Source organism: Callorhinchus milii, unplaced genomic scaffold (assembly GCF_018977255.1).
Source record: "Callorhinchus milii isolate IMCB2004 unplaced genomic scaffold, IMCB_Cmil_1.0 Scaffold32, whole genome shotgun sequence".
NCBI classification, from domain to species: Eukaryota; Metazoa; Chordata; class Chondrichthyes; order Chimaeriformes; family Callorhinchidae; genus Callorhinchus; species Callorhinchus milii.
The window spans coordinates 1,662,549-1,688,833 of NW_024704773.1; the positions used below are offsets into that span (position 1 = coordinate 1,662,549).

Sequence of the window (26,285 nt, forward strand, 5' to 3'; positions counted from 1 at the left end):
AAATATACAGTCAATTCGCTTTACAGTATATTCTGTGGATCGCTTTGAGATGTCTCGAAGACATGATAAGAAGTATCAATTGTAAGGATTATATTTATTACAGAGCAAAAGCACTTTCTGTAACCCAAATCAGAATTTCACCCGGTTAAGAAGTCTGTTCAACACATTCATCGTTAGTGCGAATTACTGACTCATGGTTGGTCGGTCACAATGTCACATTTCCACACACAAAGATTTAATAATGCTTTCACTGTACAAACATCATCCACTGCAACAATGGGTTAGGCCCCATGAAATACAGGACTGAGTTCCCACAGGCTGGCTGTTGGGTGCAGTACCAGTGTCATTTAATAATAATAATAATCCTTGCTTTTGATATAGTGCCTTATGTTTTCTAGACTTCTCAAAGCGCTTCACAGAATATACTGTAAAATGAATTAACTGTATTTTGTTGCGAAATGCGGAAGCCAATTGCAAACAGTAGTGTTGCACAAACAGTTGTGGATTGAGTGACCAAATTATTCTTATTTTTTATATGAAGAGATTATTACCACCGGAAAATCGATCAGCCAATCGCATAACAACCAGGATCCTCCTTACTGCTAGGTAAACAGAGGCGTGTGGAATAAGAAAACTTGCCCAACTTATTTCTGATTCCAATAATGGAAGAATGGTAAGGTGGGCAGTATGGCAGATCAAATTAGAGATCAAATAGGCTGAGGTACCTTCTTTATCAAAATCTCTTGTGTAAGACAAACAGATGGCTTTGCTCAACATTGAAAGGAGATCTGGACTGTAGGGATGAGACTATGTGGAGAGTCCCTCTGGGTGAAACAAATTGGGGCCTTTAAGGTGACCTGTTGTATTAAACTTTCCATTTTGCATTATTATGATTGTTTAACACCTCCGAAGGATCCAACTCAAGAATGATTGCCAGTCCAGATTCAGGCTGGTTCGGAGTGAGGAGGAGTGCAACAGGCACACTTTACAGAGTTAAGCATTTTCACACATGTTGTTCCTTGCCTGAACGAAAAGTAGATCTGCATTCAACTCTTTCTTTGAAGAACTTACCAAATATATGAGAGTAAGGAATGAATAAAGTGCAATGCCTTAAAAGAGAAATTAAAATTTCCTGTTCTGAAATTGTGGTTTCTAGCTTGAGGCAGTTGGTGGAATATTCTCAAGGATCAAATCCTCATCCTTTCCAAAGCCTGGCTTCAAGAAGGTCTTTATTCACGTACTATTTCATAATTTGTAATTTAATGGGATGCTGAACCCCCTAATATGATTTTTGCATGACCTGAACTAATTTGTGGTGAGAGCTGCTAATCAATGCTTTTTTCTCTATTCGGAGGCATTTACTAACAGTTTTCAAAAATGTGCATGTGATCGCAGTCCCACCCGCTGGGATTTATTCAAGCATAATGGTGTGGCCGTTAATCATTTCCAGCTTCATCATTTGCTTTTACGCTTTTCTAAGTTTAGTATCCAACTGACTGATTCTTGCATAAGGTGTTGAGAATCTAATGGTGTGGTATGTGCCGCAGCAGATGTGAATCGTTGTTGATGTTTTACTGTTGTAAGGAAATGATAATGACTTGAATGCTTGCTGGCATCTTTGCGATTGACACACTGAACCAAGGGGTGTCACTGTTCAGCTCTCAGCCAGTGCCGTGAATTCTGTGAGAATCTGGACCACGTTGTTTTAATTCTTCTTCGGGTTGGAAACTAATGCACCTTCATTTTGTTGTTGGCGATTTCTCAGCGAAGGAACAAAACAGCCTCAGAAATCTTAATTCACAGAGATCAAAGTGGGAAAAGTTTCTTGCAGTTCTTTGCCAGTCTGAGTTGATTTTTCGGCTCAGACTGTGGGAGGGAAGCTAGTTGCATTTTTCTTGTCATTTAGTTGCACTCGTACAAATTTTCAGAGTAATATTTAACTCCTATAATCCAAGCCGATGTGCCCACTGAAAGAATTCAGTGGCTCGACATATAAATATTTTAGCATAATAGAGAATTGCAAGTTCCTTAATTTGCTGTTACCTAAAAATGTTTTGGTTTAGATTTGAAAGTGTTCAACTAGGCAGAATGTAGGAATTGTGCAAAGCCCTGATGTCAAATCCCGAATGAGAGATATAAATTGGCAATATTTCCTAATACATTTCTTAACAAGCAATAAACAATTATCAAATATCTGAAACATTGAACAGACTAAATAACACCATCTTCAGCACATTGACTGTTTTAGAAATGTGATAATTTTACATTTCCTATGCAGAAATCTTAAGATATTGGCCCTAGACTTTCTCAAGGTGAAAGAGGGGGAAAAGCCATAGTTTCTTGCTACTGATCCTCAACAACAACTAATAGTGCACATGTGTGACAGCTGGATGAAGAAAGGTCAGGCTCAGCAGTGATGCTCTCTACATACCTGCGACACTCACTGCCAAGATTCATCCATGAGTAATAACCACTTGGACCAGGTACCAAAGGGCAACAAGTGCCCATGGAAGTGCATGTAGAGGCTAGGGTCCAGACATATATGCCGATAGTGAGAAAAATTAGTCAGAGAACTTGGACACAGAAACATTTATTAAGAAAACATCTTAAAAGACGATAAATTATACCTCCATAACAATTTCATACTCATGCCGGTTTTTGATTTTAATCGGCAAAATATGCAACTTGTTGGGTTTTCCAGTTTTCTCCAAAATAAAGAAAATTAACTTCTGTTTTTAAACATCTTTTTAGTTTCTAAAAGATTTTGAATTAGAAGAATGCCTAACTTCCGCTTGCAACGTCACCACAGACTTCCTGTATAGTGTGCAGGTACTCTGTGGGCAGAGAGTGATGTTAGAGGTGTTAGTGATAATAATAGTAATCCTTACATTTGATATAGCACCTTATCACGTCTTCGAGACTTCTCGAAGAGCTTCACAGAATATACTGTAAAGTGTATATTTTGTGGGCGAAACTCAGCAGCCAATTGTCCTACTGCACAGCAGTGTCCCACAAACATTTGAGGGATGAAATTTTTTTTTAAATTGTTTTTTTAAGGGATTATTACCCCCGCTAAAAGTGATCTGACAATCGACTAACCATCGACTAAAGAAACTTGCCTAACCTTTCACCCTGTTGGGAATCTATCCCAAGTCCTCTTGCTTGTGAGGCAAGTACTCTCACAACTAAGCTACAGGACTCCACAGGATGGCAGTGGCAGCTTTGCAACCCTGAAGGCAGACAGTTTGATAGTCGAAAAGTGAAAGATTTTTTAAAAAAATCAACAATATTATCCATCAAAACTAAAACAAAGCATAAATTGGTAACCTCATTCATGAACACGAGAATCCATGACAAAATGGTAGAATATAGTAATAATCCTTGCATTTGATATAGCGCTTTTCACATCTCCTAGATGTCTCAAAGCGCTTAATATGCACAAATTATCCATAAGTTGTCATGTCTGGAACTGTTTCCCTTAAAGACTTTGCTACAGAGAGACTTTGAATTATCTTTACAGTTTCTTTTTGAAACCATAATTCTCTTTTCGATCAATTCTTTTGTTCCCTTTTAATCTCCTTTTTTCATAATTCTCTTTCCATTTTTGTAATTTCTTTCAATGCACCTCAAATAAGGTTGCTGCTAGACTCAAAATGCCCGACATGTAACAGTAAAACATATATATATATTTTTAACCTTAAGTATAGTTTCCAGGTAAGGAGTGATACCTGTCCTTTGTCCTTTGTCTTGTGCAGTTGTATAGAGCTTTGCTGTTCCCAGTTTGTTTACAGTGAACATGCAGCGCCACAGTGTGGTCAGCTGTGGGTGCACATCCTTAGTTTCTCCATATGGAGAGCTTCAGAAGACCTTGACTGCCATCAAGCAGCGAACGAGACTGTTCACTGGATGGGTGAGAAGAAAAAAGAGAGGGCGAGTCACTCTCGTCTTTTGCTGATCATCTCAATAGATGCTTTGACAGAGGCTTTAGAGCAGGTGGACATCTTTAGCAGCAAATGTATAGCAGAAAGTCACCGAGGAGCAGGGCAGTCGGAGTATGACGAACCAACAATAGAATGAAGAAGACCCCTACTGGATGATTGAAGAACTCCGTTACATATTTAGAATCAACAACCAAAGCAAATATTTTCTCTTCCCTCACCCATTTATTCCTCTCCATGAGCACCACAAGAATCCAACATTACAGAGCACTTAATCATTTGAGTTAAAATAATTACCCTGAGAAGTCTCAAGCCGATTGTACATGTTAGAGATGCTCTGAAAGTCCCTAATGCAAAACTAATTACATTCACACATTACTGTACAGACACAGGCAATTTGCTCCAAAGCCTCTGTGAGGTATTTACGAGCCTCCACCCCTCCAAATTTTCTCTTCTATATCCCTCTATTCCCTTCTCTTCACATATGCGTCAAATTTCTTTGTAAATACGTTGATGCTTTTTGCTTCAACCGGCAATGAATTCCACATTCTCACCACTCTTTTGAGATCTTAAGATCCTAAATTACATCTCGTCTTAGCTTTTAAGACTGTTTTGGCTTAAAACATAAGATTGTACAGAATTGTGGAAAATTCTTAAATCACCTTCCAAATTAACGCTTGGTTTAAGAATTTTATGCAATTCTCTGCAGTTTTACATTTTAAGGTGAAATATTGTTAGAAACTGACGCAGAGTTGAATTTCAAGTCAGACGTTTTAAATTAAGGATCACAACTGCATAACTGCATAATTGTTGCTACTGTATTAAAATTTCTGTGCTCCTTCATTTTTGAGATGCTACATCATTGCAAAATGAAGACACAGGAAAAAAATGCTGCCTTCAGCACCAGACTGGGTGCAGGGCTGCAAATAAAATCCCATTGTGCAGTATAACGGTTACACAGTGACCTGTCATTCATGCTGGTCACCAAAATAAAAACAACAAGAAGAGTGATGCGTGCTGGGTGAGAACAGGAGAGTTCTTTGCTGTCACTGATGAGATAAACATAGCACTTCGGATGAATGGTCTTCCCTATGCCATCTTAAAAGAATGATCAACTTAAAAATCCTCACCTTTGTCTTCACTCCTCTGCACCTCCCTACCTCTCTGACCTCTCTCCTCACAACAGTTGCCTTCGTTCCTCCGGGTATGGCCTCCTCCTTGTCCCCAGAGTCCTCCGCTCCACCCTCGGTGGCTGTGCCTTCAGCCACTACGCCCCGAGGCTCTGGAACTCCCTTCCTCACTCCCTTCGCCTCGTCCCCTCTCTTCCTATTTTCAGGTCTCTGCTGAAGACCTTTCTTTTCGACCACGCCTTTGGTCACCTTCCTCCCCCTCCCCCTGGCTCGGCCCCGGGATCCGTTACTATGAAGCACTCTGAGACGCCGTCCAGCGTGGAGGGCGCTATATAAATCCAAGTTGTTGTTGATACAGTAAAATACAAGCAGCGTGAAGCTGAATTTCCATTAGCATTAGAAGTGGGGAGAGCCTCAGAAACCCACTTAGGTCTATTATGGTACTACCTTATCTAAGACGCCTTGAACTTTATTTCCTAACTTTACTTTTCGGATCATTAGAACTACAGAAACAAATAATATTTTGCTCCTCAGGAGCCCCTACTCACAAAACAGAAGTCAAAATGTTGATCTTTCTAATTGCTCATTGGATAAGCATTCAACAAATTATGCACCTCAAGTCATTTCATTTCAGTATATTCATGCAATAGATCTCCACACTCAGCTTGCACAATAGGACTAACATGGGTTTTTGGCATACGCTTTACATGCTTCAAATACATGCTACAATCTGGAGAATTAACATCCTTCTTTCAGTGTTTTTTTTTCCAACTGTTTGATAAGCAACATTTTCCCTAATGTATAAGGGATGAAGTTGTTCACTGCTAACTGATGTTGATTTGTATCCATTTAGAAGCCCTCTTCAGTTGATCGCTCTAATAGTGCAAAAAACGTTAATCCATATGTATCCAGGCCCCAGAGAATGCCCGGTGAGGCAGGTGAAGGTGAGTAATAATGTTAATGTTGGGAAAACATCTCAAAGCGCTTCACAGATATACTCTAAAATGCAGTATCCAGTATTTTGTAGGAAATTTGTTAATATTTACAACTCATCAGTTCACAAAGGGGATAAAGTTATTGGGCTAATGTTTCTTATGATGCAGCTATGTAAATATCCATCATTTGTCTTCAAAAGATAACAACTGTGGGCTCCCAATGACTCAGTTGGCGACTACCTAGTGTGAATTTCAGCCACACCAAGACCATTGAGATCCCAGGTCTGCGTTAAATTAGCTGATCTCTGGGGTACTATAATTAGTCTCAGTGTTCTTGACTGGGTAAAGGACCAAATCAATTGTGTTCCTGCTCCTGATCACTGTCTAGTGATTCCTGCTATCTTATGATAAAATTCCACCAAAATCTAGATTTACTCAATTAATTTTTATCTTGTGTTACTTGAAGAACAACACAATGCTCTCACACATTTCACGGGGGGATGGGGGGTGGGTGGAGGCATGATGTCCTTGGAGCTGAACTGGCTCCCAGGTGACATGCTTGGCAACAGAATGTCGGAATCGAGCCAACCATCTGTGGCGGTCTCGATAATCCGGTTCCTGAGCCAGACAGGTCTACAGTATTCCAGGCCACTGCTGATGGCAGCACAGCCAGCCTGGCTCATCAGCAGGACATGGAAGGGCAGACCAGTCACTGGGGGCAGGGAGTTATCCCATTCTACTCCTGTTAACCCTGCAAGCCAAAGCCCTAATAGGTAGGATGGTCCTAGCTGGACAAGCAGTATGAAAGCTTACCAGGCAGCAATATCAATGGTAAGCTATGGGGTTTTGTCCAGTTAGACTCCAACAGGACCCCAATGCACACTCCATGGTCCCCAAGTCTTGGCTCTTGCCAACCTGCGCCTAATGCTTTCCGGAATTAAGTAAGCAGGATGTGTTCCTCCAGGGAGAGAGTGTGCATTCCATTTCAACAATCTATCTCTGGAATTTCCAAGTGTTGGTGGGATGCATGGAATTCCCAGCTTGGTTTGGATACTCTTAAGCATACAGTGGGTTTCCGCACGTGTTACATGCCCAGATTGAAAAAAGACAACACCTTCAACAGTGCAGGACATCCACAAGTCTCAGTCTAGGCTATGATCTCAAATCTTAGCTAGTGCTTAAACTCAAAACCTTCTGAGCCAGAAGCTAGGTTGCTTCTAATTGAGTCACTCTGAAACTATTATCTGAATTAACTTACAAACAAACTTGGTTGTATTGCAGGTGCTCGGAGGGATATGCCTATGGATTCAAATGTCTATGAAAGTCCGTATGCTGACCCTGAGGAACTGAAAGAAAAGACCCTGTATTTGAAACAGGATTCTCTTATTTTGGAAGAAAAGGAACTGGGATCTGGGAACTTTGGCACTGTAAAGAAAGGCATCTATAAAATGAGAAAGTAAGCATGAGTAAACCTTAGATACAATAAATTGGACACAAAAGGCAAAGGGAAATGTTTAGGGCAGTTCACAATTTCACTCTAAAGGTTTGACAAATTCCTTGCCTCTCCAAAAGAATCACAACATTTACAGGAAAATGTGGTTGTATTTCTTAAGTATATTTTGCAACATGGAATTCTTCTACCTTGAACCTATGAGTTTAATCCAAAAAAAAATTAATTTCCCTTACTACTATCCTCCAATTATAGCAACAAATTATTACTTCAATTAACCCAATTGATTTGTTAATCATGCTGAGTGTAAGGAAATACTTCCTGGTGCCTGTCCTAAAATTGGATTGACATCCATTAACATGTGCCCTCTTGTCTTGCTGCTGGAACATGCTTGAAAGTATTGTCCTGCTTTATCGCCCTCTTATTTCATATATATTTTTATAATACTTTTGCAACTGTTACAATCTGCATCTGTTTGGACAGGAAAGACATTAGTGTTGCAGTGAAGGTGCTGAAAAGCAATGACCCTGCAGTAAAAGATGAGCTAATGAAGGAGGCGCACTTCATGCATCAGCTTGATAATCCTTACATTGTCCGTATGATTGGCATTTGTGAACGGGAATGCTTGATGCTGGTCATGGAACTTGCAGAACAAGGTCAACTCAACAAATTTCTACAAGCTCACAAGTAAGTCTATTTTGAGCCATTCACTCATTACACTCCCAACCTCTGGAACTCTCTGCCTCTATCCCTCAGCCTTACCCCCTCCATCTTCATATCCCACCTTAAAACCAACCTTTCCCCTCCCTTTCTCCTAGTTGAGTGTCCACCAGCCCTTCCCCCCCACCCCAACCCCACTCCTCCAGCCCACTGTAAAGCACTCCCAAGATGTGAAGGGTGTTATATAAATGCAAGCTGTTGTTGTATTCTATTTCTTTGCTTCTGAGGCCCAAGAATTCTCATGGCCTTTGCCTTAAGACATTTATCTTAACATTTAAAATTGTTAGGAAAATTCTTACTTTGGTCTTAATTTAGAAGTCATGTCATTTCACACGTAACACATTGCCCAAATAGTTTATTTTATTTTTGCTTATTTGAAAGCGTTCAAGTGACTTACATGTACATCAATAACTTCAGGGCCTAAGGATAGAGGAATTAAATTTTTTTTAGAACTTGACCTATTTAAAAATAGAAATTGCTGTCGGCAGGAATGAGAATTGGGTATAACTTGCAATACTTCTTAATGAGATTCCTTAATAAGGCATCCTGTTGGAATTGCCTTTGATCCATGGAAAATTTGCCTTGGAGATAGATGGAGATAGATGAAATATATTTGTCATGGGACAATATGACACATTTCCCGTTACCAGAAATAATCTGCATGTATGCAAATTGGATGTGAGATTCTTTAATATCTCACTAAGGAAAAATGCAAATCCAACCACTGCATTTCTAAAATCTGTTGGTTCATTTTTTCACTCTCCCAATAAGAGTTCCAATTGTTGCAGGATGGCTCGACACTGCACCTCAAGAGTGTTATCAGAGAAATGGTCATTAGGATTATAAATCAGTCAAATTTGTTCACCAAACTTGATTCTTGAGATCATTGTTTCAGCAAATTTGGAGGGACTGAAGCTTTGGTCACCTGAACGTCTAATATAAAACAGCAGGTTCCATGAATATGGAATACAATATACAGATATACATTGCTTTTCACATCAGGGTATCAATGGCAACCTATGAGGATAGGGAGTGAAGCAAAGATGGGGGTGATAGGTTTGTGGAGATTGGAGTAGGAGAGAACATGGGCTGCCCTGGTCTGGATGGTCTGCAACTTGTGTAGGGAAGAGCTGGGGAGTCCGGCACATGGGGGATTGGCAATGTCAAACCTGGACATCATAAGAGTATGAAAACCGGCCGTTAGGATTTGCATATTGCGATGCGTTGAGTGGTTAAAACCAATTTACTAATCAGTGACAATATTGTAGTTTGTTATGACATGTTTCTCTTCAAACAACTTTTAAAATAAAAGTATATATTGTTGCATTTTCAGGGATGTTATTACCATCACCAATGTAGTGGAATTGGTCCATCAGGTCTCCATGGGTATGAGGTATCTTGAAGAGAAGAATTATGTTCACAGAGATTTGGCTGCACGAAATGTGCTCCTGGTAACTCAGCATTATGCCAAAATCAGTGACTTTGGTCTATCAAAGGCTATAAACGCAGAAGAGAATTACTACAAAGTAAGTGTTAAACAAACCCTCTTCAGATTTGGAGAAGTATCAATATTGATGCCTCATATTGTGAGATTCAAACTCAATGCTCTTGTACTGCATGTGTATTGTGGGAATTACAGATGCCCTGGAAATAACAACCGATAAAACACAGATTCTATAAGCCTTTACAAAAATTGTTCATTACATCAAGGACAAGTATAATTCCCTCGTTTTCATAACCAGCATGTTGGACCCCATTATTTTATTTTGTTTACAAAATATCTACTAAAATTGACAACTTAATTCTTTCCTTCCAAACTAACCGTAGGCTAAAACTACAGGTAAATGGCCGCTCAAGTGGTACGCACCCGAATCTATCAATTTCAGCAAGTTTTCCAGTAAGAGCGATGTCTGGAGCTTCGGGGTCATGATGTGGGAGGCATTTACCTTTGGTCAAAAGCCATACAAAGTGAGTTTCCTTTTACTCTAATACTAAATAATCTACAACATTGGCAGTGTCGTGTGCTCTTCTGCATTCTGAAGTCTGCACAGTTGTGAATGCATAGCAAAGATGGAGGTGATAGTGATGGCAACTTAATGACCCTGACTAAAGCTACCTATTCTAATTCCATTTTCCTGCTCTTTCCTTCTACCCTTTTGTTGTTATCTTTATTCTTCAAGGGTCTATCTAATTCTCTTTTGAAATGCTCTAAATGACTTAGCTTCAAATGTGCTAGTTTAGTGAAATCTTGTTTACTGAAAACTATTTGCTAGTTCAATTAAATCTTGTTTACTGAAAATGAAGTTTATCTAAAATACCTCAAGTGTTTTGAATATGTAGAAGTCCAAAGAAGTTCAACATTGCTTTTGTGTGAAGAATTTCAAGCAGGTCAAACAAGAACAGAAGAAACCCAGAGGAGGCTACCATGATGAGAATCAGGAAAACCTTGGGAAATATTGGCCTTTTCATGGTGGGGCATTGATACCAAGCCAAGGGAAGCCCTAAATCCCTCATGTTTACCATTGTGAGGAATTTTGCAAACAACATAAATTTATTCTTAACTTAGAAACTGATTTTTCACAGTTCTTGTTTGGTAATGCAGAAAACCAGCTATCAAATTAAGGCTGAATTGGACTGTTTTGCAAAGTTCCACATCATCATAAATAGTAAGATAACAGCCTTAAGCCTATGAACATAAGATATTTTGGGTTCCAAAATTTACTTTGCTGCTATGGGTTAAATAACCTGCTGTTTATTAGTTCAATATATTTGTGTGTGAAATACTATAAGTTTCTGGATGCTTTTAATTTGTCTGCAGGGAAAGAAAATCCAAGAAGTTTTACCAATGCTTGAAAACAATGAGAGACTGGAATCTCCAGCCAGATGTCCACCAGAAATGTATGAGCTGATGAAAGACTGTTGGACATTAAAGTAAGTCTGCAGCCTTCCATTCACTTCAGGGTTATATGTATATATATATATAATAATCCTTAATTTAATAGTCCACCTCATCCCACCATTGAGACATCTCAAGCGCTTCACAGAATATAGTGTAAAGTGGATTTGATTGTATATTTTGTGGGCGAAATGTGGCAGCCAATTGCGCATAGCAGCGTCCCACAAACAGTTGTGGATTGAGTGGCGAAATTATTTATTTGTTTATTTATTCTTGAGGGATAATTACCCCCGGAAAGCCATCCGCCATATATATATATATTGTGATGTATATAGGGAAGAATCTCTATAATAGTATAATTATCTTGCATTTGATATAGCGCTTTTCACATTTCTAGACGTCTCAAAGCGCTTCACAGAATATGCTGTAAAGTGAATTGACTGTATATTTGTGGGCGAAACACGGCAGTCAATTGCGCACAGCAGTGTCCCACAAACAGTTGTGGATTGAAAATGACCAATTTATTATTGTTTTGTTTTGGAGGGATTATTATTAGGCGTGTGGAGTAAGGAAACTTGCCCAAGGTTTCGCCCTCTGCCTGGAATTGAACCCAGTTGTCTCGCTTGCAATGCGAGTGCTCTAACCACTGAGCTACAGGACTCTACTCCAAGGCTAATTCAAATTTTGTTTGCAAAACCTCTTTTTGCCTATTTCCTCACTGTGAAACTTCATATCCTCTTTTAAGAATTGCAGATAACCAGTTTCAAAATTTAGACTGAATTTAAGCATTCTCCAAAATTCTGCTACATGTAATAATAATAATAATAATATAATAATAATCATTGCATTTGATATAGCGCTTTTCATGTCGGGAGGACGTCCCAAAGCGCTTCACAGAATATACTGTAAAGTGAATTGACTGTATATTTGTGGGCAAACGTGGCAGCCAATTGCGCACAGTAATGTCCCACGAACAGTCGTAGATTGAAAATGACCAATTTATTATTGTTTTTGGTTTTGGAGGGATTATTATTAGGCGTGTGGAGTAAGGAAACTTGCCCTAGGTTTCGGGCTGCCTGGAATTGAACTCAGGTCTCTCGCTTGCAAAGCGAGTGCTCTAACCACTGAGCTACAGGACTCCACTGTACAATTTTAAGACAATGGTGGCATTAAGATGATATTTGATGCCTCAAATGCTTCTTGAGGAGTTAATCAAAACCACACATTAGGAAGGATGTCAAAGCATTGGAGAGGGTGCAAGGGAGATTTACTAGGATGGTACTAGGAATGAGGGACTTCAGTTATCAGGAGAGGTTAGAGAAGCGAGGATTATTCTCCTTGGAGCAGAGAAGGTTAAGAGAAGACTGAATAGAAGTTTTCAAAATTATAAGGGGATTCGATAAGGTGAACAAGGAGAAGCTATTTCCACTATTTTCACTGGCGGGTTGGTCGGTAACCCGAGGGCTCCATTTAAAATAGTCGTTAAAAGAAACGGAGGGGAGGTGAAGAGAATTTTTTTCACACAGTGAGTTGTTCACATCTGGAATGCATTGCCTGAAAGGGTGGTGGAAGCCGATTCGATAACAACTTTTAAGATAGAAGTAGATAATTATTTGGGGAGGACAAGTTTGCAGGGCTATGGAGAGAGAGCGGGGGAGTGGGATTGAATTGGATAGCACTTTTCAAAGAGCCGGCACAGACACGATGGGCCAAATGGCCTCCTTCGGTGCTGTATAATTCTATGATTCTATGAACAAATATCCTGCTGCTTTTGCTGGGAATTGTGAGTTCCACATATAATATAATAATGATGATAATATCCTTGCATTTGATATAGTGCCTTATCATGTCTTTGAGACGTCTCAAAGCCCTTCACAGAATATACTGTAAAGTGAATTGACTTTATATTTTGTGGGCGAAGCGCGGCAGCCAAATGCGCACACCAGTGTCACACAAATAGTTGTGGATTATTATTTTTGTTATTCATGATTCTGTGAATCCAGCTGTTGCATTAGTTCATCACTTTGTTGCAATGTCTATCCAAAGTGCTCTCTCTTTTTTACTCTGCAGCGCTGCTGACCGCCCAGGATTTGTTACAGTGGAGCACAGGTTGCGTGACTTCCACTACACCATTTCGAAGGAGTAGAGTGCCCAACAGTAATCTCATGGATACTCACCCCAATTTGAATTCTTTTTTCTCATTCCCATTTTATAATTTTTGCAGCTTTATCTATCAGAATACTACCTTCTGCTGACTGTGATCAGCCTCATTATACTTTCTGAATAACTGGACATGAAATTGTATTTAACAAAGACATTATCGCCATGTCTGAATGCATATATATTAGGCATTCATTGCACACACGCACGCATACACTTATTACCCTATAGACTTCAGATTTTAACTTGTCATGGTCCAAAGCGTTCATATTCAAAGTAGATTACTACAGTGAAATGCTATTTATTATTTTTCCTTGCTTAAACAAAGAAATTCCAAATTTATCAAATAACCATTTTGTTGGGGGATGAACCATTCAAAAATAATTGCTGTTCAACTCTTGGCTGGTTAGGCTTAATAAAGCGAGAAGACAAGACCTACGGACAGTGTGGTCTGGCATTCCACAGTGAGATGTGACCCAATTAGTCCTCCTGCAGTAAAAATAAAGCAGGGCTCAAATTGCCTTTTTTTGGTCAGCTGGGTGTCAGACACATGCGGAAACCCATCCCCATGCTTAAGAGTATCAAAACCAAACTGAGATTTCCATGCATCCCACCCACACATGGAAATTCCAGAGATAGATTGTTGGAATGGAATGCGCTCTCTCTCCCTGGAGGGACACATCCTGATTACCTAATTCCAGAAAGTACTAGGCACAGGTTAACAAGACCCAAGGCTTGGGGACCCCCCCAGAGTGTGCATTCGGGTACTGCTGGAGTCTAACTAGCTAATACTGTATAGCTTGCCAATGTTATTGTTGTAAGCTTGTTTTTGCCTGACATACTGAGAAAAAATGTTATCCACTTGAAGACAATTGAGATAGCTTCATTCACCAATTCACCTTGGCTACAAATATAAAATAAAAATGTTGCTCTTTTCAGGACCCTCTTCAAAGCCTCATTGTCCTTTTGAAAGGTAAAGTGCCCCAAATGGCTCACAGTATTTCAAATTGATCTGCCCAGTGACCTGTACAAAGTTTGCTCAATTTCTTTCAAGTCATAGTCAAGTAATCTCAAAGTGTAGGCTATCATTTGAGTAACTTTGTTGTTAAAGGTTAACACTGACCAGAAACCATCAGTGGATGGTCAATAACCACTGCAAAAAGCCCTTCCTTCTGCATCTCTGTTAATGGACATTTCACTGTCTGCAAATACACGAGACAGCTTGTCAAAACACTTTAATTCATGAAGTGTTGTCCTTCACGGAGTGGAATTCCTAAGTAACAAATGTAGATGCAGCATTCAAGTTCCCATATCTGTTGGGGAAATCGTAATCTTAAGCACAGAAGGAGGCCATTCAGCCCATCATGTCTGTCCTGTCTCTTTGAAAGAGCTACCAACTAGTCCCACTCCCCTGCTCTTAACTCATAGCCCTGCATTTTTTTCCTTTTCAAGTACGTATCCAATTCCCTTTTGAAAGGTACTATCGAATCTACTTCAGGCAGTGCATTCCAGACTGTAACAACTCTCTGCATAAAAAAAAGTCTCCTTGTCTACCCTCTGGTTCCTTTGCCAATCATCCTAGATGTATGCCCTCTGGTTACCGTCCCACTCGCCAGTTTTTCCTTATTTACTCTACCAAAACCCTTCATAATTTTGAAAACCTCTATCAAATCTCCCCTTAACCTTCTCTGCTCTAAGGAGAACAATCCCAGCCTCTTTAGTCTGTCCACATAATTGAAGTCCCTCATACCTGGTATAATTCTGGTAAATTTCCTTTGCACCCTTTTCAATTCCTACAGTCAGGAAAGCAATACTTCTCCCCAGTCTCCCTCCCTCACCATGAGCGTATCTGGTTTTGTTTCTCTTGTTGCTCTGCTTATTTGAAAAGAAGCTTGTCATCAGTTTTAAAGCTGTCATCAATATTTTTCAATACAATACACAATCTAACAATAGTAAAAAGAAATATGATTTTCACATACATTGCCAACCATCTCAGAGAATGTTTTAAATTTAAAAGATGGGTGAAAGATGAAATAAAACTGAACAGTGAGATGAAGAGAGGGAGCAAGGCAAATAGCCCAAAGGACTTTATACTGTAATAATAATCTTCACACTTGATATAGTGCCTACAACATTGAAAAGTATTAAAATGCTTCAATGGGAATTTCTGTAAAGTGCAGTGACTGTGTATTAGTAAGGAAACGAGGTAGCCAATTTGCATAGAGCAATGTTCCATAAACCGCCATGAACCGAATGACCAATTTTACCTGGATGATTGATGGCCAGGACAAACTCCTTTATCCTTTTGAATAGTGTCATGGGATCTTTAACATCCCCCTGAACAGGACCTTAGTTTAACATCCCATCCTAAAGTCAGTACCTCCAACAACACAGCACTCCTCCACCAGCGTTACACTGGAATATCAGCCTACCAACAAATAAACAAGAGGCTGCAACGATGAAGCAAGAAACAGAGCAAACCATATTGACTGGGAAGAACTGGAAAGAAATAAGAAGATGTGATAAGGTGCTATTATTAAAAGGACAGTAAGTGAGAAAAGCAAAGAAAGAGTGAAATATACTGTAGAAACCAGAGTAAAAAGAAACAGGAAGGAAGAACAGACAGGACCAGTCTCCCATTTACTGAGAACAGATTCTAGTGCTGCATTAATTGTTGCTGTGCAAATTCAGAGTCTTCTCTCAAAGAATTCAGAAGTAGCCAATCTTTAACAAACAGTAACTTAACAGTTGTGTCCTATAATTTTTGATTGTGTTTTCTGCTGGTTTTTTACATACCAGCTATTTTCACCAAATTAACTGACTTGGGATTCACAATTTGCAGATTTATAAACCTCACAACACAAAATTCATCTGCTGGAAGCTGCAAGTAACACAAAAACTCCACTTGTGAACATTATATTTTGGACCCCATTGTAAGTGTCAAAAATGTTATTTTTAGGTTTGCTGTTCTGCGGACCACTTGAGTGTTATATAGATATGCCTTTTGCAATTTATAAAGTTCAGAGCAGTGTCATTAAAGAGGAGCTCATCTTTATTTAAAAACAGTCTCAAGATTTGAATTACTTGTTGCTGGGTTATGGAGAAAATTAGCTTCTAACATACATTTTCCCTCCAACACTGAGCCCTCTACACAGTGGCTAGTGTTGCTTCGCGACCACATCACTCCCACCCTCGCTCGCCTCCACTGGCTCCCCATCCCCCAGAGGATCGAATTCAAGATCCTCATCCTCACCTACAAGGCCATTCACGGCCTTGCTCCCTCCTACCTCTCTGACCTACTATCCCCCTACCTACCTACCCGTACCCTCCGTTCCTCTGACTCCGGTCTGCTCCACATCCCCCGCCCCAACCGCCCTACTGTCGACAGGTGGCCGGGCCTTCAGCCTCTCAGCCCCGAGGCTCTAGAACTCCAAACCCCAGTGCCTTCGCCTTGCTTCCTCCCTTTCCTCCTTCAAGGCCGGTCTCAAGACCTTTCTCTTTGACCGTGCCTTCAGCTCCCCTCTCGACTCTCTACCCCCTCCTCGCACCCTCATTTCCCTCCCCTCACCCTGACCATTTCCCCCCCCAATGCTCGGGTCCTGACCCAACTGTCCAGTGTCTTATAGACGTGAAAGGCGCTCTATAAATGGAATCTTGTTGTTGTGAATGCTCGACCATATGATTAATATTGGTAGACTGTAACATCATACACTATATGTAATGCAAACTACATTCATGTCATCACATTTAATATAGATCTTTGCCTTCTTTGTATTCTTTAAAAAATATAATTTCTTATTTTGTATGCTCCACCTTACTAAGCCAGTTCGGAACTATGGCATCTTGTTGGACCCTCAACTATCCTTTCTACCCCAGATCAGTGCCATGACCCGCTCTGCCTTCTCCCACCTCCGCAACATCACCCGGCTCCGCCACTGTCTCACATCACAGGCCGCCAAAACCCTCATACATCCATGCTCGACTATGCGAACTCATTGCTTGTTGGCCTCCGTAGGCTGCAGATCATCCAGAACTCTACAGCCCATGTCCTCTCTCGCACCAGGCTCCGTGATCCTATCACCCCCATCCTCGCCCGACTCCATTGGTTTCCCATCACACAGAGGATACAGTTCAAGACCCTGGTCCTCACTTTCAAAGCCTTCCATGGCCTTGCTCCCCCCTACCTCAACAACAACAACAACTTGGATTTATATAGTGCCCTCCACACCGGACGGCATCTCAGAGCGCTTCACAGTAATGATCCCGGGGCCAAGTCAGGGGGAGGGGGAGGAAGGTGGCCAAAGGCGCGGTCAAAAAGAAAGGTCTTTGGCCGAGACCTGAAAATAGGAAGAGAGGGGACGAGGCGAACGGAGGGAGGAAGGGAATTCCAGAGCCTTGGGACGTAGTGGCTGAAGGCAGGGCCGCCGATGGCGGAGCGGAGGTTTTGGGGGACAAGGAGGAGGCCAGACCAGGTGGAGCGAAGGCAACAGGCACTATTGTGAGGTGTGAGGAGGTCAGAGAAGTAGGGGGTGCAGAGGAGTGGAGGGATTTGAATACAAGAGTGAGTATCTTGAAGTCGATCCTCTCCGGGACAGGCAGCCAGTGCAGTCTGGCAAGGACTGGGGTAATTGGGGAGCGGATTTGGTGCGGGTAAGAATGCGGTCGGCATAGTTCTGGATGACCTGGATTTTATGAATGATAGTGGAGGGAGACCGGTGAGGGCATTTGAATAGTCCAGCAGAGATGTGACAAAGGCATAGGCCAGGGTTTCGGCGGCTTTTGGAGTGATGTATTGGCGGAGACGGGCGATGCATCACAGGTGGAAGAAAACAGTGCTGGTGAGGTACCGGATGTGGGGGAGGAAGGATAATTGAGGGTCGAACCTGATGCCTAGGTTGTGTATGAGTTCGGAGAGTTTTAGCGGGAGGTTGGTTAGGTGGAGGAGGTAAGAACTATGCGATTTTAGACATTGACGAGAGCCAAAGAGTATGGCTTCTGTCTTGTCAACATTTAGCTGAAGGAAATTCACGCTCACCCAGCTCTTGATGTCTGAGAGGCAGACTGACAGAACATCGGGGACTGGGGCTCGCAAAGTTAGGTGGAAAAATAGAGTTGGGTGTCATCCGCATACATGTGGAAATGTACCCCATGTCTGCAGATGACATCCCCAAGAGGGAGCATATAGATTAGGAAGAGGATTACCTCTGCAACCTTCTAACCCCCCACCAACCTGACCGCTCCCTCCGTTCAGCTGGCTCCGACCTACTTCAGGTCCCCCGCCTCTCCCACCCCTCTCCCTCTGGAACTCCATCCTGCAGTCCCTCCGCCTCGCTCCCTCCCTCCCTTGCCTTCTTCAAGACCCATCTCAAGACCCTCCTCTTCGACCGTGCCTTTGATCACCCTCCTTCCACCTCTGCCCTCCACCCTCCCCGATCCCGACCCCCAGCTTGGGTCCGAAACAATGAATGGCCAATGACATGAAAGACGCTATACAAATTTAATTTTGTTGTTGTTGTTGATGCGATTCAACAAATGTCAGACCAAAAAAAAAAACATTGTGATCACTGCACAATAATCCAAAGTGGAACTAGTGCTGATTTTCCTTTCTTTGTTGCTGTTGTATCCTCTCACTCTGTTTTTGCATGCATGCATACATACATACATATTCCTCAATAAGATACACAGTCTTACAAAAGTGAAGGAAATGTGATTTTCACATAAATTACTATCTGATACTTTCGATATAGAGCCTTATCAAGGCTTCGAGATGTCGCAAAGCGCTTCACAGAATATAACAACAACAAGGTTACATTTGTATAGCGCCTTTCACTTTGGGAGGATGTCCCAAGGCGCTGGACAGTGTACAGCATTTCAGACCCGAGCTGGGGTCATGGCGGGAGAAGGGAGGGGAGGGGGGTGACCGATGGCATGGCCAAAGAGGAGGGTTTTGAGGAGGACTTGAAGGAGGCTAAGGAGGGGGTGAGGCGGAGTGATTGGGAGATGGAATTCCAGAGAGCGGCTGAAGACTCTCTCACCAATGTATACTTTGAATTGATTTTGTGGACGAAACTCAGCAATCAAATCGCACGCAGCAGTGTCCCACAAACAGTCATGCAAGAATCTGTGAAGAGAGGGAGAAAGGCAGAAGGCAAGGGTTTTATTCCCACTTCAAGAGCTACTTTGTAAATGGTTGCTTTGCGGTGTGTGAAACTTGCCTCTTACAGGGAGAATTTCAACCTGAATTTAGACTTTATTTATGCAGCATTTTATTGTGTCCAGAATATGGAAAGTGGTTGAATTCAGTCTTCATGTTGAAGTTGTTTCTTTGAGGTTCTTAAAATAACTTCCAGACAAGTTGCTTCAATATTAACCTTGAATTCAACAACTCACCAAATTCTGTATTCTCTAAATACTCCATAAGTAGAGTTACCAGTGCCATGGGATGTCCTTCCCAAGTGAAAGGTGCTATATAAGTGTAATTGTGTTTGTTTGTTAGCTAAGTTTAGACCCACGTGGAATTTCAGGCCCCTGCTCTTCTCTCTTGGATGATCAATGAGTGATCAGGAATGCAGTTTATCTAGAACAAAGGAGAGTTATGCTATACTACAATAAATTATCAATAATAACAATAAAAAAATTGCTAAAGTAAAATGGGATAAATTGTCATGTATGATTTGCTGAATGATGTGGCCAATGCAATCAGTTGATAAACTATAGACAATAACTGATCGATGTGTAGGAACTAAATGCAAAATACTGCAGATGCTGGAAATATGAAACAAAAACAGGTCGCTCAGAGCACTCAGCAGGACAGGCACATCTATGGAGAAAAGAAAGTGAGTCAACATTTCTGGTCCACGACCCTTCGTCAGAACTGGGGCACATTGGGAGGGAGAGGTTTTTAAGGACTAACAGAGAGGGGGGAGGTAGGACAAGGAAGACAAAGGAGAAAATGGGGTAGAGGACAGGGGGTGATGGGTTAAAGAGGTATTAATGATGCAAAACAAGGGGGAATTGCAACAAAATGGGAAAAGAGGTGTTAATAATACAAAACAAAGGAGCGAATTGCAACAAAGTAGGTAGACCAGTGAGAGGTGTGTCTGGGACCCAGATGATGTGTTAATGGTCACATAAGAGCGGGAAGGGGAAGCTGAGCTGTTATGGTCTGAATTCATTGAAATCAATATTGAGGCCAGAGGTCTGTAAGGTCCCTAGCAAATAAATGAGGTGCTGTTCCTCGAGCTTGCGCTATGGCTCATTGGAACAGCAGAGGAGACCGTGGATGGAGAGGTCAGAGTGCGAGTGGGAGGGAGAGTTGAAATCGCAAGAAACCAGAAGCTCAAAGTTGTGCTTGTAGACAGAACGGATGTGTTGTGTAGGAACTGTTCACCTCACTCCCAGGCTCTGGCAGAGTGGTTTAATGTGCAGCACGTTGTTCTTTCTAATTAGCCGGATATTATTATTATTATTATCCTGGAATTATTATTTTTTATATGAGATTTGCAAATATGCTGCAAACCAATACGACAATCTGTAAACTAGCTTCAGTCCCAACCATTGTGACAAATAATAATAATAATAATCCTTGCATTTGATTTAGCGTTTTTCACGTCGGGAGGACGTCCCAAAGCGCTTCACAGAATACACTGTAAAGTGAATTGACTGTATATTTGTGGGCGAACGCGGCAGCCAATTGCGCACAGCAATGTCCCACAAACAGTCGTAGATTGAAAATGACCAATTTATTATTGTTTTTGGTTTTCGAGGGATTATTATTAGGCTCTGTGTGGAGTAAGGAAACTTGCCCAAGGTTCCGCCCTGCCTGGAATTGAACTCAGGTCTCTCGCTTGCAAAGCGAGTGGTCTAACCACTGAGCTACAGGACTCCACTGTAGTGGAGAGGTGGGGGCTGGGGAGAGGAAGGTCAAACACAAAGACTGGTCGATGGTTTTAGTTAGTTGTTGATTGACCATATTAGTCGAATTTTCGCTGATGTGATAATTATCACTGTGGTTAACTAAAACATAATAAATCACAATTTTTAGTCCATTTTTCTGCTTTCCATATTCCACCTGAGCAAGCTCAGATACACAAAATTGCCATTCACTTTTTACAATTAATTGAGATGAATGTTTTGTGGGGAAATGCTTGTCATCAAACTCCGGTCGTCCCAGACTGGAAGGTAGTATCCAGACTGGAAGGTAGTATCAAAAACATGTTAAGTTTATGAACCACCAATCTGGGAAAGTTTTAGGTGCAGAGCACACATCAGCATCAATAATGACCCAGAAATAGGAAAAGCAAAAGCGCTCTTCAGTGTTGGAATAATGCAATGGACTGCGTTTCTGCATCGCCCAGTAGCACATGGCCCAGGAAACTTCACACACAGGATTTTGCGTAACAAACAATGACTGAAATTTACTCCTTTGATAAGAATTTTACTTTAGCAATTTTTTTATTGTTATTATTGATAATGCCATTTTTGGCTTGTGGATTTGCTGATGTTCAAGCTGATCGCTTCATTTCTGGTGGTTGTTGGATTTCTCTGAAAATTAAATTTAATTCTTACTCTTATCCTTGTCATCTTTAGGGAGTACGGAATGGTGGAGACTCACGTGGAGTATGGATTGATTCGGCTGCGTGCCCCTGTTTCCGTGCTGTACATTCTGTGTAAATCTTTGCAATGTTCGTTGTATCGCACAGAAAGGGAATAGAACTAAGATGTGTTTCCTGAGAATGCCATTAGATGGCAGTATGTGGCTGTGTGTAAATATGGAAGGCAGTTACACTTATTTAAGAGATTATAAGAGGGTGACTGACTATATAGTGCAACGTCCTTTATGAACCCACACAGGGAAATAGGATATCAGGGGAATTTTCTTATGGTTACATTGGTCAGTAACACCTGTTCTCTTACCTCTCTACCATTCCGGCACTTCAATTGCTGCTTCTTCATTCTATGTTTACCATCTACTCCCTATCCAGGAGCTATCCCTGTCCACATCAAAACTAATCTGAGCGCTCCCCTCCTCGTAATAGTCATATACAACAACGACAACTTGCATTTGTATAGCACCTTTGACGCTGGGTAGCGTCCCAGAATGCTCAACAGTGGCGATGCTCGACGCCAAGAGAAGGGGAGGAAGAGCTTTCCAGAGTTTCGGGGCGTCGTGGCTGAAAGAATGGCCACTGAAGGAGAGCACGTGGGACATGCAGAACGCCAGAGCCAGTCGAGCGGAGGCAGCGGGTTGTGGGTTGGGGGGTAAGCAGGTCGGAGAGGTAGGGAGGTGCCAGGGCATGAAGAGATTTGAAAACGTGTGTGAGGATCCTACATATCTGTAACTTACTTGACCAGGCGCTTTATTTTTGATTTAAATTGTGATTTAGGTGTTAATTTTTAACTAATTTTTAGTTTAGGATTAATATCATGGAAATAAAGCACCTACTGATATTTGAGGCTACTACCTTAATACGATTGTTTTATAAGATGAGAGGTTTGTGACAGGCTTATAAGATTTTAAATGGAATTGAGAACAAATTGTTATCTTTCTCATTATGGTTATCACAATTATTTTCTTAAATTGATTTCCAGATGACTATATGATATCTAATAACAATAACAATAATCCTTGCATTTAATATAGTGTTTTTCATGTCAAGAGAATAATAATAATCCTTTGATATAGCGCCTTATCACATCTTCAAGATGTCTCAAAGTGCTTCTCAGGATTTACTGTAAATTACCGTAAAAACTACCACTGTGTATTTTGTAGTGAACAATGCCCCATCATATACCCAGAAAATATACAATCAATTCACTTTACAGTATATTCTATGAAGTGCTTTTGGACGTCTCAAAGACGTGATAAGGCAACGCATATCAAATGCAAGAATTATTATTATTATTATAAGCAGCCATGAAGTGAGTGACCAAACTTATTTGGGGGCTGGAGGGCCAGGACACTGGAAGAAACTCACTTCTCTTTTTGAACATTGCGATGGGATTTTTAATGTCCACGTGAACAGGCAGACAGGACCTTGATTTAATGTTTCATCCGAAGGCTGGCACCTCAAATAATGCAAGTCATTTTACACAATCCTCCTACAGTATTTCAAAAAATGTAGAAAATATCATGGGAAAAAGTAAACAGAACCAAAAAAGATATTGCATTATATTTTAGCGTAAATGTATATAGATAGCTAACAACTAAGTGATATATGGGGGGATACCAGGGATGAGGGATTTCAATTATATGGACAGACTAGAGAGACTGGGATTGTTCTCCTTAGAGCAGTGAAGATTGAGAGGAGATTTAATAGAGATGTTCAAAATTATGAGGGGTTTTGATAGAGTAGATAGGGAGAAACTATTGTTCTTGGTGTAATGGTGTGGTCATGAAGGTAATGGATATTAGAACAGGGAAATTAAACACTTGCTTCCCATTACAGTTGAACCAGATTCATCTTCTGTCCATTTCTCAACCCTTGTCACCTAAGGTTTTCCAATTCTTCCCTGACAAGCTTTCTGCTACTGTATTAACTTGCCTCCTAGAACTAGGTTGATTTTGTGGAAGAATTTGTCCACCTCTGCACAAATGAAATATGTTACTGTTGTTAATAATAATATTTACATTTGATATAGCACCTTTCATGGCAGGTGGACATCTTAAAGCACTTCACAGGATATCACAAGACCACAAGATTGGTTTGGATTCCCATTTAATCTCATTCTTCCAGAATACTCATCCTACAGTCCTCCTATCAAAGTATCGGATTTCTTTTTAACTGAGTCCAGTATCCTGGCCTCAACCACCCTCCTTATAATCTGTTCCAGTTATTAATTACCGACTGGGTAAAGAAAAACTAGACTGCAAAGTGTGTAATGCCTGTATTTTGTAGGGTAATGCACTGTGGCACTTTCAAGGCAGTAAACTAAATTGAATCTTAGTTTCCTTTTTTTTTGGTCAGCCAACCTAGTGTCTGACATGTGCAGAAAACCATCCCCATGCTTAAGAGTATCCAAACCAAGCTGAGAATTCCATGCATCCCACCTACAAATGGAAATCCCAGATTTTTGAAACAGAATGTGCATTCTCTCCCTGGAGGGATACAGCCTGCTTACCTAGTTCCAGAAACTAGGTTGGCACAAGCCAAAACTTGGGAACCCCAGAGTGTATATTAAGGTACTGCTGGAGTTTAACAAGCTAAAACTGCACAGCCTGCCATTGAAAGCACTGTCTCTTGTCCGGGTAAGACCACCCTACCCATTAGGAGTTTGGCTTGCAGAATTAACGGGAGCTCAGTGGGATGATTCCATTTCCCCAGTGGGTGGGATGATTCCCTGCTCCTTTGTTTTCTAAGATGACAGAATGAGCAGCTTATTGGGATTTGTTGTATTGAAGTTTGCTCAGGATTTAACTTTAGGTCACTTTATTTATGAATGATGGTACTGAAGCACTCTGGTACTTTATCCCACATGAAGGGCGTTTTATGAATGCAAGTTGTTGTTGTTGTATTCAGAAAGCCAAAAGGAAACATGGATGGCCTCGTGAGTCAGTGAGTGGACTATCTCCCAGAGGGGCAAGACCAAGGCAGGGTGTATCCCCAGATCCAAAAAAGCCAGTCATATTATTATTCTGTTGCTTGCCTTCCTGGCTGGTTCTATCTTATTACATCCTCCTATCATGCTATACAACCCGGCTGAGCACAGTTAGCCATTCATACTGGCTCACTCAGCAAGTCAATGATGATCAGAAGTCTGCCACTTTACACCATTCACTTTTAGGCTATCTCTCCACCAGCCACCCCCACCAACCCCCACCATCCCAGAAAAAAAAGTTTGCATTTAAAAACAAGTCAAAATACATTGTGAAAGTACTACTGTGTGGTGGAAATTTAATGTACTTTAACAATTGAATCCTTACCTTCCTTCGGGTCCCGACTCAACTGTCCAGCGCCTTGGGACATCCTCCCGATGTGAAAGGCGCTCTATAAATGCAATGTTGTTGTTGTTGTTGTTTCCAGTGGCACTATTTCCATCCCCTTAAAAACAGTAATAATCACCTCCAGCCCAAAAAACCTTCCCTTGACCCATCTCTGTTATCAAACTCCTTCCCTTTTCTCTCCTAGGTCCTGGAACGAATCATTGCTTCACTGTTTTTTCTCCTACCACTCCCTCTATGAACACTTCCAATTCAGTTTCCCACAGTACAGAGACAGTCTTGGTCAAAATTACAAATGATTTCCTGTCCATCTGTGACCAGGGCTCTCTGTATTCTTGTCCTTCTCGATCTCTCTGACGCCTTCTGTTGACCACTTTATTCTTCTCCATCATCGCTCCTCTCAGCTCCACTTTCATGGTTCTGCCCTTGCCTGGTTTCACTCTTACCTTTTGCATCATCTCTACTTTATACTCACTTATGGCTTCTCCTCCAGCCCTCGCATCATCACATGCGTCATTCCTCAAGGCCCTGTCCTTAGTCCTCCCCTCTTTAATATTTACATGCTCCCACTCGATGATATCATCCACAAGCATGGGATTAACTTCCATACATATGGGATAACACCCAACTCTATCTCTCAGCCTCCACCCTTGACTTCAGGACCACTGCTATTCTGATGGACCGTCTGTCAGACATCAAGTCCGGGATGAGAGCCAACTTTCTACAGTTGAATGTCAACAAGACTGAGGCCCTCCTGCTTGGCTCCCGTTAGTGCTTCATCACCTGAGGCTCTGACAGCATCACTATTTTTGACGTATGCTCCACCTCACAGGGAGAATCCAGAACCTTGGTGTCTTCTTCAACTCTTAACTGTGCTTTAAACCCCACATCCATGCCTTCCCCCACCTCCACAACATCGCCCGGCTCCGCCACTATCTCTCCATTCAGGCTGCTGAGACTCTCATCCATGCTTTCATTATGTCCAGGCTTGATTATGCTAACTCCCTTCTCACCAGACTTCCCATCTCATCCCTCACACAATCTGCAGATTATTCAGAACTTTGCAGATCGTGTCCTCTACCGCACCAAGCTCTGTAAGATGATCACCCCTCCTC

General features: G+C 41.3%; 1 protein-coding gene across 4 annotated transcripts in view; it reads left to right on the plus strand.

Annotated features, from left to right (window-relative positions):
- Nucleotides 1–13,795, plus strand: part of syk (spleen tyrosine kinase) — a 91,430-nt gene extending 77,635 nt beyond the window's left edge. For 3 of the 4 annotated variants that reach the window (XM_007900029.2, XM_007900027.2, XM_007900028.1), the window contains exons 7-14: nt 1,157–1,225; nt 5,922–6,012; nt 7,285–7,459; nt 7,937–8,140; nt 9,507–9,699; nt 10,001–10,141; nt 10,992–11,104; nt 13,140–13,795. In XM_007900029.2, coding sequence (XP_007898220.1) covers nt 1,157–1,225; nt 5,922–6,012; nt 7,285–7,459; nt 7,937–8,140; nt 9,507–9,699; nt 10,001–10,141; nt 10,992–11,104; nt 13,140–13,215 — 1,062 coding nt within the window. In that variant the 3' untranslated portion in view covers nt 13,216–13,795. The remainder of the gene's footprint in view (nt 1–1,156; nt 1,226–5,921; nt 6,013–7,284; nt 7,460–7,936; nt 8,141–9,506; nt 9,700–10,000; nt 10,142–10,991; nt 11,105–13,139) is intronic. The other variant, XM_007900030.2, reaches the window with a different exon arrangement.
- Nucleotides 13,796–26,285: the final 12,490 nt, after the last annotated feature.